Below are 19,089 nucleotides of genomic sequence, written 5' to 3' on the forward strand. Positions count from 1 at the left end.
ACTTAATATGGTGAATTGCATTGAAAGTGAACTAAAATCATACGACTGAAACAGAAGAACTGAAACAAATCATCGTCACAAGAAGCACAGCTCGTTCATGTGATTGTTAAACAAATGCTTAGATTGCTTCTTTGATGCAGTTCTGACTTTCCTCCTACAAAACTGACAATGCTCCAAAAGCACAAAAGAGATTTTGCATAATTTTTGTGCGAAGACTAATTACTAACCCTAATTTCTGACCAATTATTTTGAACATTTACGCACATGTAGAATTAATTGCTGCCATCAAATATGTCCCACAGATGACAAAGCAATACTTATTAATGTTGTAGCACAAACTATGTTCACTATGGACCAACAACATAATGAACATGAAGTAGAAAAATCAGCAATGGACCAAAAGATACAGGAACTTAAGCAACAAAAATCCAAATCATGGAATATTAAACTGAGCTAACTTGATAGTATGAACTTCTGTAGGCCTTAGAAATGCACACACACATATGCTCAGACACCACACACTGTTTCTGTACATTTGTGAAATAATAAACCTCTTGACGCTGACGATAACATTAACTCAGTCATGCAACACCAGGGTTTTTTTGTGATGAAGGTCTTTGACTCCTGGTTAAACTAAGGTAAAACCAGCAGACAGTCTGAACAAGTGAAATGAAGACGGCCATCTTTGCGTGAACATGTTTCATTTTTGTTCACACAGATGCTTGTGCAAAACTGTCTGCAAGTTCAAAATAAGCACATTTAAGTTCCTGTTACACAGTAGAGAATACTTGTATTTATTTTTTTATCACTATATTCAAAGCCATGGTGTTCAGGTAAAAACTGATATTTATATTCCTGTATATTTGCAGTGTATGTTGGTGTGATGAATAACAAAGATTTATCTTTTAAAAGTGACCAGTATATATATATATACTGTATATTTTCATCTTGTGTGATGCTTACTGAAACTGTAAATTTTAAGACTAATATATTTTGTAGTTTGTGTAATTCATTCTTGTTGTGGGATGTGAAAAGGCTGCTGGCAGGTGGAGGTGATGTGATCTCAGTGTAGTCTTGCTTGGGCGGCCGCTGGTTGTGTTCATTGGAGCTGTGTGTTGTGGCTGCACTTCATGTTAGGTGATTTCCACTCACCTGTCTCTGCTTTAGCTGTACTGGTCTACTTGTTTGTAGCCACACTAGTAGTTTACCACAAAATGCTGTTAAAATTTCCTCTTGTCCAACACTTTAGTTCATGACAGGATACCTCTAAAAATGATTCCAGTCAGCCTCAGCTATACTTTCAGATGAATGCTAATATACCGTGCTAATGTGCTAAACAGGCAGCCTCTCTCACAAAACAGACTAACATACTGAAAAGTACATGCTAAACATGCTTCTGTTCACAGTATACTAACAAGCAAACATGGTAAATGTTATATAGAAAATGTCAGCAACACGTTCAGTAGTTATTAACATATGTTAACATGCCAACTATTGAAGCCCAGCTGAGCATAATGCCACATTCATGTCACATTGGTGAAACCGTAATCACCAGTTTCCCACTACAGCGTTCCTGTCATCAGCAAAGTCATACAACTGCGAAAGCTGAATTTCCCTGAAAGCTCCAATATATCCAGCTATGGTGCTAAAAAGTACAGAAATGTTGGAAAAGTCGATTGCAAAAGGTGATTAAACAGAAATGTAAAAGATATAGTGTAATTATAGTGTATGGTGTAATATTACCAGACACAAGAATTTGGATTTTAGACAGACAGTTCTTTTTTCTTCTTGTGCCATAGACTCTCCTGGCAGAAGAAGAAAAAAGAAAGAAACACAATGGATGCCTACCCAGCTTCCCTGCTTAGCCCCCAAATTACTTTTGCATTTAGAAATTAAATTTTCTCTTGTGTAATGAATGCTGCAGTCTCTCAGAACCACTAGTGTGGCTATAAACTTTAAGTTTTTGTTTTGTTTCTTGTGTTGTTTTCGTTTCTGTGAGGCAGGTACTTCCTGCTGAGGGTGTGTCATGTAGAGATCTCTGTTCAAGTCTGTAAATAACCTTGTGTAACAAAATTATTCTGAAGATAGATTTTCTCCATGTGATGTAATCAATGTCTTAAAAAGAAACTGTTTTAGCAGTTAGTGTAACATAAGGTAATAATGAATGTGATTTAATGCACTTTTTTCACTAGGACTGCAAAAAAAAAGGTAGAAATTATTTTGTTGTCCTCTTGGAAGTAAATTCAAGAAGCAATATCAGGTTATTTAAACTGCAGAATAATCAGAATAATTGTGGCTGAAAACACCTGAGTGTCAGTTAATAATGATTAGGATCCACCCCTTATAACCAAAGGGATAGTAAGGCTCTTCCTTTCAAGTGCTGGAGTTTGTGTATATATAATTGTGTGTGTGTGTGTGTGTGTGTGTTTGTGTGTGTGTGTGTGTGTGTGTGTGTCCGTCCTGCATATTGGTGTGTTACGTGTGGGTGCAGGGCCTTACTGAGCACAGGTTTCAAGCACTGTCTGTACTGGAAACACAGTTAGAAATGATTAATGTCCCTTTACAGCTTCTCTCTTTCTCCTCCTTCAGTCATGTTATGGTTGTATGATACTGACAATTACTGTAAAAATATTGTGAACATCACCAGAAGTATTAATAATAAAGAGTGGACAAGCCGCTGTCACATTTCTGTATTTTTTGGTTCAAAATTGTTTCAGGACACAAGTAGTAAAAAGTGAATAAGTTTACATTGGAAATGTGATTTACTTAGAAAAAATATCAAAATCTATGAAATTCAAAGGAGGTCCGCTGTTTAACACAAACCAGAATGAGGTAACTGTGTAAGTTCACATGTAACTGAGCCTAAAAAAAACAAAGACTACAAATAAGGAGGAAATTGAGCCACGAGCCTGTGTGGCACATACTTCCAGAGTCAAGATGTTTTCGTTTTTTAGCTGTCTATGAACCTCTCAGTCATTTATCATCCATCCTTTTTCAAATCACAGATCCTGATGCAGCATTTCTCTCCGAGCCAGAAGCCTGGATACAGCGGCTCTGTGAATGTGGTTTCAACCATGTAAAGAAAGTTCATACTGTCTGACACCTCGTAGAACGACAGAGTCCCTTCTTTGAACTTCAGATAAATCCCGATCCGGTGGTGGCTGGGGGTCGCTGTGAGCTGGACGCTGTCACCTCTGTGGCTCACAGAGTAGTGTTTGGATCGATCAAGACTCCAGGATTTTTTGTTGCCCCCAAAAGCTGACAGTGGAGTGCGGGATTTTCTGTCTATTCCTTTGTAGGCAAGGGCGATCTCGGCCTTGTTCCCTTCCACCTCTATCTCATAGTAGCAGCGCTCGGCCTGCAGTCCTTCCCTGCACAGCACCTGCCGCCGGTGGCTAAACCTCTGCGTGTAACGAGGAGCTGGGTTCTTGAGCGTCTGAGGAGGCCTCAGCTTCACCTCTCTGCCCCCCTCAGAAACAACCAGGTCCTCATGAGCGGTTTGGGGATCCAGGGTAAGCTTGCATGCATCTGAGAGCATGAAGAAAAAGATGTGAGGATAGAAACAGAAAACAGTCCAGTTGTGAGGGTGTGTGTTGGGCCAAAGTGCTGAAAAATGGGCTATTAGTGCATAAGAGGATGAACTCACAGTGCAGAAACTCTGCTCTGGTTGTCGGCTCCACGTTCTGTTCTGTCAGAGTGCTGCTAACTCCAGAGAAAACTGAGACACCATCAGAGCACCATTAAGTTACACTACTGAAAACTCAGCTGGTCATAGCAGCAAATCACAAGTTATTAACAAGCATGGACCTGTTCAATCCGGTGTAGGCCATGAAAGTAATGTTATTAATTACAGCTCTGCTTTTCCTGTTATGAACCCCTGCCACAGTCTATACCTTAAACGGTCAGTTCACCCAAATTACAAAACTTGACCTAAAAAAAACAAAAAAATAAATTCTGTTAATAGGTTTTGATCTGCACAGCACTGAAAAAAATAAATAATAATTCCTGTTCCTCTAGCTAATCCACACACCTCGCTGTCAATACTGTTAATAGTTTTCATGCAGGGACTGTTTCGTAGAAAGTAATTCCAAAACGATCTGTACGGCTAGATAAAATTATTTTGATTTATTATTATTTTCATGATTTTTATTTTTTTTTTGGACTGAAGTGGCTGATCGAGATTTTTTAATGATCAGTATTCTGATGTGACTTTCTTTCAGAATGGTGGGTGATCTGGAAATCATGGGGAAGTGGACCCCACTGGGTGATGTAGCTGGAGTTAACATGGTTATCGTTTCTACAATCCACCTGACATACTGTATAGTATCACATATAACCTGTGGAATAAGTGTAATAATGCATGGTTCAAGGTATTTGTGTGATAAATCAAGCTTGTTTTTTTTTCTATTTTTCACAAGTTGTAACACATTTTGCTGATGTGCAGGTTTTATATTTTAATGGGTTTGATAATATTTAAAAATTTGAATGCAAGGTGATTATAAGGAGTTTCCAGACATTTCATAAGATGGTAGACTTGTATTAATTGTATTCCACAGAAATCCTTCTGCCTAATATCAAACATAAAAATCACAAAGCAATCTGGTAAAAACACAAACCGTGGGACTGTGAGATACTTTCTTCACATCCTTCCTGTATGTCGTCATCCTCTGCCTCTCCTGCTGTTTCCTGTTGCTCTCCACTGTTAACTATAATAAATAAAATCACATGTATTCTTGAGAAAATTACAGGCGTTAATACTTCCACATGTCAACAAAGATACATACCAGTTTCAGAAATAGAGGCAAATTCTTTGTTGCAAAATTCCTCCAGCTGCGTCCCGAGCTGTTCGACAGCTCTCTTAGTAAGCTCGAAGGGGAGGAGTGGATCCTCTGAAACCTCATGCAGAGGGTGGAGATGCTCTGTCTCACAGACACGCTGCAGTGAGGACCATTCCTGGGGGGGAAAGAGAATTGGGGATAAGACTCGGGAATGGCGACACAATCTATCATTCAGGTAAAGGTGTGATCACAGTACCTGCAGGAACTGGACATCGCTGTCAGTGTGCGCTAGATGATCCAGCTCAGCATCCCTCTTCTTTGTCTCCTTCATCTTCGCCTTCAGGCTCTTTATGGAGCTGTGAACCTGAGCTGTGGCTGCCTCCTGCTGAGCTCCAATCAGCTCCCTCACTGACTGGTAATGTGTCTGGAGGGAGTCGATGACGCTGACCACCATGCCTTCGCAGTAGTCCGCTGTCTGTCTTGCCTCCCCCTGTTGTAAACACAGGTGAATCATATTCTGGCCTGGCATACAGGGTACAAACAATATGCAACACTTTGGACACACGTCCTCCTCACCTCAATCTGTCCGAGGATCTGCCACAAGTTCGTCCACATCTTTTCCTGTTCTTGGAGAATTAGTTTGAACTTTGTCTGCATGTTCTTCAGCTCCTCCTTTGATGTGTGTTGGATGGACATACACATAATTTGTTTAGATTTGTAACACTGGCTTTAATCATGCCAGTACGGTAGGAAAAAAAAGTGTTATGTAACTTCCTGCTTGTGCCAGCAGTGTGTAGTGTACCTTCATCGTAGTTTGTTGAGTTCTGTCTGAGGTTTTTGCTTTTGTTGATCTGTTTTTTTTTTACGTTTACCCCATCAATTTTTTTAATGTACAAACTGGCTTTAATGACATTGATGACTTTTTCTCTAGTTTACTGAGATGGTAAGTGAGTTTGAAGTTGGAAGTGAAATATGTGTACTATTAACCATACTGAATCTGATATTAATGAACATTTTTTCATTATAAATGTATGGGTGCAACTTATGCTTTTGTTTTCCTACATGAAGTTACAGTAAAAGGTCTACTTAAAGGCTGGAATCACTGACTTGTCCACATCTAATGAAAAACTGTTTTCCTCACTCATGCGCTCCCATATTCAGCAGGTTTACAAGTCTCCTTTCTGGGTTACTCACTGCTTTAAAAAAGCTAAAAAGGTCAGAAACTGCAGTATGTCTGTGTGTTGGTGTTTGTTTTACATACCTGTTTCCTCCTCCGCTCCTCTCCCACACACCCGATTCTGTGTCCTCCGTGCTCAGTTGAGGCACAGACTGCACAGATGATCTGCTCATCGGTGCAGCAGTAAACATCTAGGAGGCTGTTGTGCCTCCAGCACAAAGTGCTTCCCGATGTCCCTGCTCCAGAACAGCTGCGCCGTCTCTTCTGGACATGCAGGGACTCTCCTGAATGCTGCCCCCTCCTCTTCCCTCTGTCGTTATCCAACCTTTGTGTGTCTCTCACCAGCTCGGCTAGAGTTGTGTTCTTGATCACTTGAGGTCTGGAGGGAAATATATGGCCACATTCAGGACAGCGGCAGGGACAGTTGTTCCTCTTGTTCCTATCCCAGCATTCGCAGATGCACTGCATGCAGAAGTTGTGCCCACAGGGAATAGTCGCAGGATTCCTGAGGACCTCGCTGCAGATTTGACAGCAGAGGTGATTCGCGCTCACAGGAATACGAATCTGTGCCATGTCTGTGTGGAGGAAGGCAGGCTGACAAGAGTTTAGTTTCGTTTCCTGACTCAGAGGCATAGTGTGTGTGTTCTCTTGATGTCAGGAGGGATTGGGTGTGGCTAAAATATATGAACTAGGACAAAGAGAAGAGGAAATTAACTGATTAAGTCAGTTCCATGTTACAAAGCTTTAGAAATGTAAGGTGAGAAATTACTGTTGTTTACCCCATGGTAATGTTCCATGTCATTCCTGTTTGAATGTTTGTATAACTTCATTATGAAAACAATAAACTACTAATCATAAAAACATTTTTTTTAAATCAGATACATTTTGCTCTATGTTGATTCCTCTGAGGTAGAAAGTTGAAAATTTGGAAATATTTTTTAACTCGTTTTTAGTTTCCAGTTTTTTTTTTACTTACTTGACCTCAGATGTGTTTCAGAATGTAATGGTGCATGGAACCAAGTGGTACAAGAATGCATTTGATGTTCAACTCATGTGAAGAATGAATGCAGACATTATTCATTCTCAGAGAACAGCTGGAGAGTCAGAGTCAGATATATTTTCACAAATATTCACACATGTTTTAGATTAAAGTCAGGAAGCTGTTTATGTTTGTGGAAGCGTGTGGTTGAGGGTGTGAACCTGAATCTGGTCCCGGGGAAGATTTCTCCTCCTCTTTGTGTTTTCAGTTGTTCTCTTTGCAACTTCTCTTATTGGGGCACATCCTTCCTAAGAGTTAATATCTTCAACAAGCCGATTTATACATCAGGTATCGCATTTTTATACATGTGTATTATCTCTTGAGTGTCCAACCTCAATACCAACCAAAATATATTCAAAGCATTAAAAACTGTCAAGTACTAAAGTTAGCACTGAATGATTAGTGGGTTCTTGTCATAGCTCCTGTCATTTTTTTGTTTTAAATCATAACTCAGGCAAGTTCTCTAATATTTAGGAGTAAGGGTTTTGAAAAAATAAAAACATGTAGTCATATTAACTCATCTGAAGTGTGAAATAAGGTTTTGTTTTGGTATCAGAACAAAGACTGTTGACACCAGTTTCAAATGGGCATCTCTGTTAGGATGCTCTGATTTTTTTTTTTTTTTACCCTTATAGACAAGCTCTCCCTTTAACGTCAACAAAGAATTATTCAGGTTCATCAGCTCAATGGATGAATGGATTTCAATGCCAAAGGTTAACTATTTATGACACTTTACTCTGACAAAGGTGAAAATCCAACTTGCTTTCTGATCGTAGGTGTAATGCACACATTTAGAAAGTTGACCATCTAATATCCTCAGCAGTTAAAATAAGAACATTCACAGGTACTATAACATAGAGTTGGCAGTGTTGTCATGTCAACACCCAAATACATGCTAATGTATGTATTTTAATGTAATAATAATCACAGCAAGATTATTGTAAATAGAATTTGCTAACAAACTGTTTTCTTATCTCCTGTAGATGAGAGATGCTCATCTCAACCATGACCAAAAAACTTATCTGAATTGAGTCCAAAAGTAAATGCAAGAATAAAGAGAGAAAAAAAATGCAACTTGACAGTATACTTTTATTACAGTATTTAAGTCAATGTAAAACAGACAAAGCCATGATAAATAAAGTTGCACAATTTACATGTATTCTCATTTCCTTAATCTTCATAATAAAACAAACTAACAAACAAAAGCAAAGTCAAAAAGTAGAAAAAAGACAGAGGAAAATGGTCCTGTATCTGGCAATTTTAGCTTTTTTCCACTTGAGTTACCCACTGCAGTCTGATCAGAAACACTCGTCTCAAACCAGAGATTTGATTATTCATTTGCTTTCACACAATCAAATTACAGCAACATGTTCAAAGTAAATCAAGATACACTGATACTCAAGCCTGTGTGGACATGTCTGAATGGTTTTAGGCCAAATTTGCAAAAATGCAAGTAAAAACTGCAACACAACAAAGTATGAGTCAAGTACACAGACGTGTTCCCCCTCAGGTAATGACTATTAGAAAGTAATACATGTTTTTATTTGTTCATACAGTAAATTGTGACTAAAAAGTTTCCACCCCACTCCCTTCACCTCCCTGAAGATAAACCAAAGGAATGTTAGACGTATGTCTTAAAGGTGTGAGCCCTGCCACTTCTTAATATTTAAAACATAAAATTTATTTCAAACACATTTCTTTGAATTTCAGAGTAAACAAACTGTCATGTAGTGTCAAAGCTACTGACTTTCTGTAGCAGGTGAGAGGCACACAGAGCAAACACCTGTAAAGGAGTTGAGTTTATGTCCACAGATAGAGCGGGATTTCGCACTGAATTCATTTTCAGCTATTTAATAAAAAAAAAACAGTGGGTAGCATTAGTGTGGGGAAAGTCTAAGTGACTGAAATTACAATAATGCTAAAATTCTCAAAGGCAAAAGTTCATCACAAAAAGCATTTGGTTGGAGCCCTGATCAAACCATAAAACCACACTGATCCAATGTGATGCTTGAACGTTAACACCTGGGTGACTCTTGGGAGGGAAATTCATCCACGTAACATAATGTTTTCATCAAGGTCTGATCAGTGAGAGCACTGTTGGTGGTTTCTCTGAACTCCAGATTGAAGCAGTTTTATTTAATAAAAACCCATGAGGATGTTGACAGTGGCTGATTCTCACTGCAGAAGTTCTTCCCAGGAAATAGGTTTGGAGAAGACCTCCCGCTCCAGCCAAAGGTCATAGTTCATTTGGAAATCCTCAGGCAGGTCCACTCGCTGTCCCAGAACACTTTGCAGACAGTTGTCCACAGGCAGGAAGTCTGGATTGCTGTGGCTTTTGTCATAGCGGCGACTGTTGAAACGTTCGATGCTGGCCCGCAGGGCACACTCCTCAGCCTGGAAGTCCCAGGGACGAGCATCCAGATCTGCTCAAACAGACAGACAATCATATTTCGTGTACTTTTGCCTGCTCCGAGTATAAATACAACTCACTAATTCTGACTGATTTCATCATCACCCAACTGATCTGATGTTTATTCTCTCAACTGCTTGAAACATTGAGGCATGTTTGGCTTTTTTGCTTAAAAAAAATCACTAAAAATTATTTTTATGAAAATAATTTCCATTAATATCTGTCAGTCAGCTAATCGACTAATATGTCCTCTCTACTCTACTTAGGAACACACATGCTTTATTGCAAAAAAATGGAAATGTTCTGCAAATCATTAAGCTGAGGCTCATATTATCACTGAATTTAAACATACTTGCAGTTATGCTGAGGTGTGAAGCATTGTTCATGTTTCCACTCACCGTTTCCATAAGCCCAGTCATCGTTGAGGCGATGTCGGACCTTCTGGTAGATGGCGGACATCGTCTTCATATTGCTCTTCCTCCACTGACGTCCTAAGTATTTGGTCTGCACTTTGAGCAGCTTGAGGACATAGAGCTGCATCATGGCCTGCTTGACTTTCAGCGCCCTCTTGAGGATGGGAGCTGACTTAAACACCACCAGCATCTGGGAGACAAATGAGAAGTGTTGAGGGCTATAACCTTACATTTTTTATACGCGATTTATCTGAGATGATAACTTTGATGTAAAGTGCAGTCACCATTGTTCTGGAGTGTTTCCACTTGGTCAGTTTGTTGAGAATCCTCAGCAGGTTAATACAGGAAAACAAATTCCTCCAGCAAAACTGATTGTTGTCTCCCGCTTCCTGAGAAAGTTTCCACATAACAATTCACAAGTTTGACATAAGCAGCCAATGCAACACTCTGCTCAAACAGGTGGTGGCAACTACAAAACAACAGAAATGAAAGGACTCACCAGACTCTCTGCAGTTAACTCAGGGAGCTCATGGACAACACAGTATGGAAAGTCAAGTACTGAAATGCTACAGGGGAAAGAAAATAGAGAGAAGTGAAATAAAGGTAAATTATGTACAGTTCACTGACTTTTACTGTAAATGTCCAGATTTTTGTCATTTAAAGATGCCCCGAAAGTACCTATTCTTAGCTGTGATATAAGACATGATGTTCTGGTTGAAGAACTTCAGAATGAGCGGGATGCAGTTGGCGAATACCAGGTGTTGAGCCATGTACTCAAACTGAAAATGACACAAAGATACATAATATTCAGTTAAAGAGGGCAATTTCCTTAAATCACAATGAATTAAACGAGATGAAGAATCGCTTAAGTATTTTCAAATATTTGGGGAAATATTTAATACAGCTAGATTAAAAACACTGGATTTTCAGATGAGACGCGTGTGGCATCCATACCTGGTAGATGTGGTTGAGTTTAAAGTGTTTGAGAAGCAGCAGCAGAATTGCAGAGATGGCCTTTACAATGATCTCTTTGTGTCGATTGACATCAACACCGAGTTTCATGCTTTGCAACACTGTGGTCCTGCAGAGTCAGAGAGAGGAGATGAAGAAGCCTCACAGTAAAACCTGGGTCAGGTCAGACAACCTCTAGTCTTTACTGTTCAGAGTGAATTAAAAACCCTTTAAGCCTGTGTGGGAAATAGTTTTAATCCAACAATCCAATATGCTTGTTTTTATCAAAGCCAGTAAATCATTTTTAATGAGGGGATAGTGCTCTGCCTACATTATCAAAAGTGATAGTAAGTCACTTTCAAGGACATGTAATGTGAGTGATGTTCTGTATTTTTGATAACCACCACTGAGAGGAGGAAGTCACCATTGTAAATCAGCCCAGATGGGAAACAATGGAGCCTATGTACACCAGTATGGCATTAGTGGGCACCCAGACAGTGTCCACACAGGTGGGTTGAGCAGGTATATACAAGCTGATGTACAAATGTAAATGTCATTGTAATGTTGTTGCTAAAGTTAGGATATTTTCCTTGTTGCATTGCAGAAGGAACTGGCGAAGCTGTTGAAACCTTTACGAATTAACATCACTTACGGCATCTCCTCCGGCAGCACGTCTGCCAGGATGTTGATGGAGTCTGTTTTGGCTTTAGAGGTCGGAGCAGCCGCGAGCAGGATCTTCAGCAGAGCAATCTGATATTTAAGGAGACACGTCATGCAGCGTTTAAAGTTACAGTTACAGTCTGACATGGATGTTCACACCTGCTTCTGAAGTCATGTGTCCAAAAAACCATCTCTAATATGTCAATTATGTTCTGTCTCCTTCATTTTAATACTGGTGGGATAATAACAGGGTCTTGAACTTTAACTGCTCGAGTGCTGGAGTGTATCAGATGTTTGTTATTGTTGAAGAATTTGAAATGAGTCCAGTTTACTTGCTTGGTTACTTGAAATATAACTGCCCTGCTTAAAACAAGCATTTACAGTGTGTATCTGAACATAGTGTTACCACCTATGGACCATGGATCATGAATTATTGACTACTGACATGTTTTTTTTTGTCTATTTTTCAAATCTTAATTTTAGCAAACTTAATATATTGTAAAACTGAAATATTCTGTCACACAATATTTCAGTGAAGGATAATTATATAACACTGTGTCAAACTATACACTAAAGAGTTATATAGTTGTACACAATTAATTCACTGAAGGTTTTCGTCAAATTTGCCATATGAGAGTGTGAAGTATCAAACTGTATAATGGACTGTATTGAGTGATCCACATTAGCATGAAACAAACTGTTCTTGACAGTACCCAGCCCCGGACACACTGACCATGTACTGAGGCAAACTGGGCAGAATTCCCTGATAGAGCAACTCAGTGGCGCACATCTCCACCTCCTCTTCGCCCTGAAGACAAGGAAGCAGAAAACATATAAATAATACATTTACAACAACCGAAGGGGTCAAGAGTTTATTTTGCCATATGTGAAGTCAGTGTATTGTACTGCTGATTTAGACACACGAAAATCAATAAACTGAATGATTTTTCATCTCAACTTACACCAGACAGAGGGGTTTTCTGAAACTCCTCCTCCTTTGTGATCTGCATCTCAGCTAAGGAAACGTACTTGTGCTGAAATGAAAAAAAAAAACTTTATGAATTAAATTAAATTATAAACTATAACTATGTAAAAGTCTTAAGATATTCTACTGGTAAAAACATAACTAATGAAATATTGTGAAAAACGTCATGCAATACCTGCTTTAATGTCTTGATGCTCTCATGAATTGGTCTGGGTAAGCCAACAACCGTATCTGTGTCACTGCAAGACACAAAAATAACTGTGCTTTACTACATTATTTCAGCACATGTATGCAATACAGTGAGGATTTTTTGTTTAGTGGACAAAGAAGTAGCCTATTTGTTAAGTCACTTTCGGTTGTAGCCACCAAAAAGCAAACTTACCTCCCAAGTGTGTAACCAATGAATTTACTTCTACTTGATTCCAGGAAATTTTCAATGTCCTTTTCCCTGGTGGAGCAAAAACAGTCATGTCACAAACAAAACAATTCATCTGATAATCTTGACACGTTTATTCTTTTTATTTTGTTTATTTATGTTTGTTACTTATGTTTTATTATGTTTATTTGTGTACATGTGGAATGAATAAATAAATTCTATTCCTTGAATTTTCATTACAGTTACATATCAAAGACACATACAGGAGCTAAATATTCCCCCATTATACCTGACTTTAGGAGCCCACGGCAGACCTTTGGGGAAGGACACCCTCTCTGATGGAGGGTGAGGAATAGGTGGAGGCATCACCTCGTCCCTCTCTAGTGGAAAAGTCTCTGCCTCCATAGAGTTGTCATTGTCATCATTGTCATCCTCATCCTCACGAGAGTCATCAGCCTTGTAAGGGTCCTTTTCATTGAATGCATCCAGGTTGTCCTGTTTGATCAGTGCCTGTGTAACAAACAAGGAAAAAGTAAAGAAGTTGTCACATTGTGGGAGGAGCAGAACTGTGATAAGACAATATGTAGGAAATCCAGGAATACACTAAAAACAACTGACAAAATGGATCAAAAATAACACAAAAATGAGGGGTGAGAAGTGAGAGAATTTAATATGCTCAATATGTGCACAAATACAGACACTCAATGGCATGTGGATGAACTGGGCTGTAATATTTCAAGGCAGCATCAGCATGAATGAAGTCAAGACAAGTAATTACCCTAAAAACATAATCAATCACATCAGGCAAGATATGAATCATGTACACATTATCATATTAATTAAACCTCATGTCAAATTTTATCATTATTTTCTCAGATGACTACTGCCAACACACTCTTACTCCTGACCTAATGCAAAATAAACTATTTAAATGAACCTGTTAAAATGGGTGTCTTATATAACTGTTTAATTCACGTTACTTTTGCCGCACTATGGACGACTGGATTGGATTGATGCCATATGTGTCCCAGCATGTGCCATTAAGAGCTATTAAGTGCTGATAAACTAAAGTGGATGTATGTGTACCCTTAAATACTGTGATCAAAATCCCATGTTTCTTTTTGTCACCGTGAATATATTTGGGGTAAAGAGATTGGAAGATGCTGTTTACATATATTTAACTGGAAATATTTTAATTAGATTAAAAATGAAAATGTAAATGTAAATGTCATCACTGTGCATCAGTGGCAGACAGGGGTTCACTTGTTCACACGTTGCTAGCTTTAACCCACAATATCTTTGGGCTGAGAGCAGGGAGCAGCAGTAATGATTACCTTATGTTCACGACGTGCTCGTTTCTGTTGCTGCTCTATGAGGTCAGATGCAGATGCAGGAGGAGAAGCAGCCCTCATACTGCGTATAACTCGGATGCTGTCTTCTGGAAGAGGGGGGAGACCCAGGTCCTCACGTTTACGAACCTTTATGCTTTGAAGCTGCTCAAAGCCTCCAAGTGTGAACTGAAACAGACCAGAGCAGCATTTTAATGTCTCTCAACTACAGATGTGACTTTAGAGTTTAGAGTTAACAGTCATGAACTGCAGATTTCCATCTCTTACCAGTATGCTCTTCCACAACAGTAACAACACCTTCTTCATTGGGAAGTGGGGGGCATGACCACTGCAGAACTTGGTAACCATACCAAAGAGCATGACAGAAATGGGCTCGTTGTTGAACAGAGGAGATCCTGGTTTGGAGAAACAGAGTGGAATTAGTTTGCAAGGCAGATTTTGTATATGTCCTTAAGCGTTTTAAAATGTACCTAGTTCTGTTCTGAAGGTTTCCCTGATGATTTTCCATTCAGGCCTGTCCGCCGGGTCATCCTGATGGATTGTTTCCACCATCAGGTACATTATGTTGAGCAGCACTCTGAGATCCGTGCTATCCGCAAGGGAAATGGCTGGTTTTCTCACAGCACTACTACAGGCAGCACTGTTACTGAAAGAGAGAAAATGGATCATATAATTAGATTCTCTACACAGAAAATATGACAACAAAAAAATTAATTGCAAAGCCAACCAACATTGTTTTTCTCATTGTGGTCTTGAAAATCTAAAGCTACCGTATTTTTTCTGGATCAGAAAAAAATTAAATCAAACACTGCTCTCAGTTCAAATTCACATTAAGTGCTTTCTGTCATACATGTTTAAGTTGTAGCACTTTGGAATGTCAACAATGTTTTCCACCAATATGTTGTAGGAGAAAAAAGGCTTTTCAAAATTCCTGCAAGGCTAGAAAACTGATAAAGAACATACTCTATCTCCATGTTGAGCAGTTCCACCAGAGCAGAGAAGGTCCCGACGTCCAAGAGCAGAAAGATGTTGTATCTCATCCAGTGCTGCACCTCAGCCTCAGAGCTGCACTCTGCAAAGGTTCCTACAGAGAAATAAAAAGCTAGTAAGCTCCTTGATCAACACCACTTCCAGATTTAATTCTCTTAAGAATCATAAAATACCAAACAGGTGATATGTACTGACCCTGAGCCATGTACAGAATGGCTCTGGCAACCTTCAGCCTCTTCTCCCGAGCAATCACCTCCAGACTGTCCAACAGGCGCATAGCGTGAGCTCTGTGCTGAGCTGCATCAAGCTCGGTCCACTTCTTGTCAGACACTAAGGAACAGAAGAGGTGAAGATAATAAAGCATCGTAGATATACACCCACCTGTCAGGAACACCTAGCTAAAACTAATGCAGTCTAATACAACATTCCCACCATTTCATTGTGTGAAAGAAATCCTGCATATCGTAACCATCATAACAGTGAAAAACATCATACTGCACACAGGGACCAAATTATGTTGTGAAGCAACAGTCTGAGGTACTGAAACGAGACTTTACACATCTGTTGAACACAATAAGCTCTCTCAATGTTGAGATGTGAAGAGAAGCTGAGAGATTCAGCGGACTGTTGGCACTGACCACATGGCTTTCAACTGCATGTACCGTCCATTCAGTGCACTTTATTGACAATTTCAACTTTTTCATCTTTTTAAGGCAAATGGACTTTGTCTCAATAAATCAGGGAAACTATTTATCTATACCCAATTTTTCCTCCTGCGTCACCCATCTGTTCCCTCTGTCAAGGACAAGAGACGAGGAATCAAAACAAGAGGAAGACACAGCACATCATGGCAGAAACTCTGAAGAACAGCCACCCCAGCCCCCACTTGAAGTGAGCATTAATCATGACTCATTAATCATGAGTCATCAAAGCAAAGAGGAAGCGGATGCAACACCCCCCTTCATGTCAACCACCTGTGAGGATTCACTCTCTTCAACCCCCACCTAGGTCATCCTCTCCAGGTACTCCTTCCCACTCCTCCCCCCTCTTTGAGTTCACTGATGAGATGAAAAAGTTGCTCACTGCTGGGGTCCAACTCACTCCTTGCCCTGCTCCCCCCCCCCCCCGCGCCTAATTCCCTTGTGACCCCCCTGTCTGCCTTCACCAGCTCCAGCTTCACCAAAACAATCATCACAGCCATGCCGCTGATATGTTAAATCTGGTAGAGCATGTAACTGGTCTAACTTTGTATTCAGAGTCATACACTGCACTTGGTTATCAGCAAGGGTCTCAGTTTTCCTACTGTGGATGTTATTGACTTGGCTCTCTCTGATTATTTCTGTGCTTTCTTTGATGGGGTGGCTGAGAAACCCAATCATTAAGAGGCACATTAATGAGAATACCAGCACTCTGTTTGAAGATGCAAGAGCGTCACACCCAGTACAACAGCAGAGTCGGTGGACAACCATCTTAGTCAGTTAACTCTAAAATTCTCAGTGCCCTTGATGGTATTGCAACCTCTGGTAAACATAAAGCACCATGGAGAAATGTTGCAGCAGTAGCAAATAAAAAGAGGGAATGCAGGAAGGCTGAGCGTTGGAGAACGACTCAGCTTCAAATTGACTACGCCATTTTTAAAGAGAGACTCCATATTTATGAGTAAGCCAATCTGTTCACCAAACAATAAATGTGCTCTGTAGACCCCACATCATAGGGCAATTAATACAGTTCCCTTCAGTCAGCTTCATGGCAATTGAGTGAATTGAATGTAAGTTTTTATTGTAAAATTAAATTCTCCCAGGTCTACACAAACCTTATGCATTTTGGAGAATGCCTTACTTTTGTACACAGCATGTAATCAATTATTATTCAACAGCACCACAAACTACTTTCTCCAAAATCAATGCATTTTTAACAAAGATTTAACAAAAACTGAACATTATAACCCTCACGAATGGAAGATTTATTGCTGTTGTATTACACTGCATTAGTTTTCACTAGGTGTTCCTAAAAAAATGACAACTGATTGTACTGTCTTTATCTTAGATGTAATAAACTGTTCATGATTTGACAGTGATTTGATGTGTGTGCAAGTTTAGCTACTTACCATGTGTTCTGAATTCCTCCTCAAAGCACTTCCTATTAAGAGCAAACTCTGGTCCTTCAGTATAACTATACAGCTCTGGAACAAACATACAGAATATATAAACAATCTGAACTCAGTATTGATTGCAAATTCCAAAAGAATAATGAATTCTGGGAAAAAGGGGAGTCAGGGGATCTGTGTCCATGATCACAAAATGCGACTACAAACCACACACCTGACAGCTCTGCAGCCCACTTGTCTGTATCAGCATATTCAAACTCCAGGTCCGGAGACTCCGACAGCCCCTGTGACATATTTTATGGAATTATGATTAAAGAAATTATTAGAGAGCTCTAGCAGTTGCTAAATAATATTATATACTATATTACATATAGTCAAAAGTCACTTGAATGGGAAATGCGACCAAACTTTTGACTGGTACTGTTTGATTAGATAGGGTGGGAAAATACGTTTTTGTTTTAACCCTTTCTGTGATTTAGGTGAGCTCATCATTTAACTAACCAAATGTTGGTACACTTTTATTGTGATGTGAGTTTGTCTCATCCTCATAAACATAGTGTACATAATAGTAAAACACAATGAAAGGGGTAATATCTGCTGCATTATGACTACTTTTACTTTTTGTATGTCATTTACAAGGGCATTTTTGTTATAAAACTTATATACTTCTACATGAGTTAATTTTTAGATGTATAATTTTTTGTTGTAATGGGGTGGGTTTATTTTACATTGTAGAGTCTCTACTCTACTGCAACTTCACTCTGCCATTTTTCTGTAAGAGAGTTTATCACTTATAAGAACTTAGTTTAAGGCATATAGAAAACCCACATTCAGTCTGGACAGTGGTTTTAGCCTTTAGTCTTCTGTTTGTGTGTTTTCTATATGTTCTCTTTTTATTTTCAAACCATTACAACACGACAGAGTCTGGAAGGGATTTTCTTGCACCATCAGCACCCATCAGAAATCTTTTACTCACTTTGATTTCCTTATAGCTAGATGAGGACTTCATGTGACCCATATCACTAGTAAAATGACATAACCATATACCAGGCCAACACATTAGAAAAGAAGAGCGTTTTAAACAGGACCTGACAGATTCAGTTTTCAACAGGTCGCCGGGTCCCTGACAGATCAGTCTGGCCTGTGACTAGCTAACATCAGCTAGCTAGCCTCTGCTATGATACCCTGCTGTTCAACATTATATACATGGACTACAAATAGACCACAAATTAAACACTGCCCAACTATAGATCCATAATAGAACAATTTCGGGAACCTTGGTTGGGGTTGTTAGTTTAAGTTGCCGAGTCATTTTAGAAATGACAGCTAGGCTACATTAGCCTCCAGAGCTAAGTTAGCTAACGTTTTGTGTTACACTAGCCACTGGCAGAGAAGGCCTTGTCTGGTCATGGTTCGCTGAAAATAAATAACAGGCTTCTGTCTACGTACCTCTGAGTCTTTTCTTGGGTTGCGGGTAAATTCGCCCCTGCTTTTGTTCGGTAGCATGACTCTCTGTTTATTGTTTACAGGTAGCCCACCACCGTTCCCACCGTCCATTATTTTTCGGGCGCAGTGTCCTCTCGCGAGATTTTGTCTGCGAGAATCCTGCTGTACAGTCTGTCATTGTTTAAAAATAAAAACATGTTAATTTATTGTGATTTTGTTTAACCATGCTTATCTTTTCTTCTCTGGCTGTATATTCTATGCAATGATGGAATTTAACAAAACAATAATCTCTATTCATAATGTTCCCACTGCATCATCTATATCTGTATATTGCATCCACCTTCTCTTTGCACAGCAACACATTACCTAGATAGAGCTTTGGACTCTACCTATCTCTCTATCTATGTC

The 19,089-nt window shown here is 39.4% G+C and overlaps 2 protein-coding genes across 2 annotated transcripts; both read right to left on the reverse strand.

Annotated features, from left to right (window-relative positions):
- Positions 1-2,675: 2,675 nt before the first annotated feature.
- Positions 2,676-6,620, reverse strand: LOC139630645 (tripartite motif-containing protein 16-like protein). The gene is made up of 7 exons (XM_071494273.1): positions 6,040-6,620; positions 5,355-5,450; positions 5,035-5,268; positions 4,785-4,953; positions 4,617-4,706; positions 3,647-3,718; positions 2,676-3,528 (listed from the first exon to the last, which is right to left on the reverse strand). The coding sequence occupies exons 1-7, from the start codon at positions 6,586-6,588 to the stop codon at positions 2,981-2,983; spliced, it is 1,758 nt and encodes a 585-aa protein (XP_071350374.1). The 5' UTR covers positions 6,589-6,620; the 3' UTR covers positions 2,676-2,980.
- Positions 6,621-8,063: 1,443 nt separating this feature from the next.
- Positions 8,064-18,837, reverse strand: strip1 (striatin interacting protein 1). Its single transcript, XM_071494597.1, has 20 exons — positions 18,685-18,837; positions 17,450-17,519; positions 17,236-17,310; positions 15,324-15,458; positions 15,102-15,222; positions 14,609-14,784; positions 14,406-14,533; positions 14,124-14,306; positions 13,079-13,299; positions 12,796-12,861; positions 12,589-12,652; positions 12,391-12,462; positions 12,162-12,236; positions 11,421-11,518; positions 10,772-10,898; positions 10,496-10,596; positions 10,317-10,383; positions 10,102-10,206; positions 9,803-10,007; positions 8,064-9,417 (listed from the first exon to the last, which is right to left on the reverse strand). Exons 1-20 carry the CDS (start codon positions 18,790-18,792, stop codon positions 9,170-9,172), a joined length of 2,445 nt encoding a protein of 814 aa, XP_071350698.1. The 5' UTR covers positions 18,793-18,837; the 3' UTR covers positions 8,064-9,169.
- Positions 18,838-19,089: the final 252 nt, after the last annotated feature.

This window comes from Trachinotus anak, unplaced genomic scaffold (assembly GCF_046630095.1).
Source record: "Trachinotus anak isolate AG129_WGS33_773 ecotype Australia unplaced genomic scaffold, CSIRO_AGI_Tana_v1 ptg000013l, whole genome shotgun sequence".
Lineage (NCBI taxonomy): Eukaryota > Metazoa > Chordata > Actinopteri > Carangiformes > Carangidae > Trachinotus > Trachinotus anak.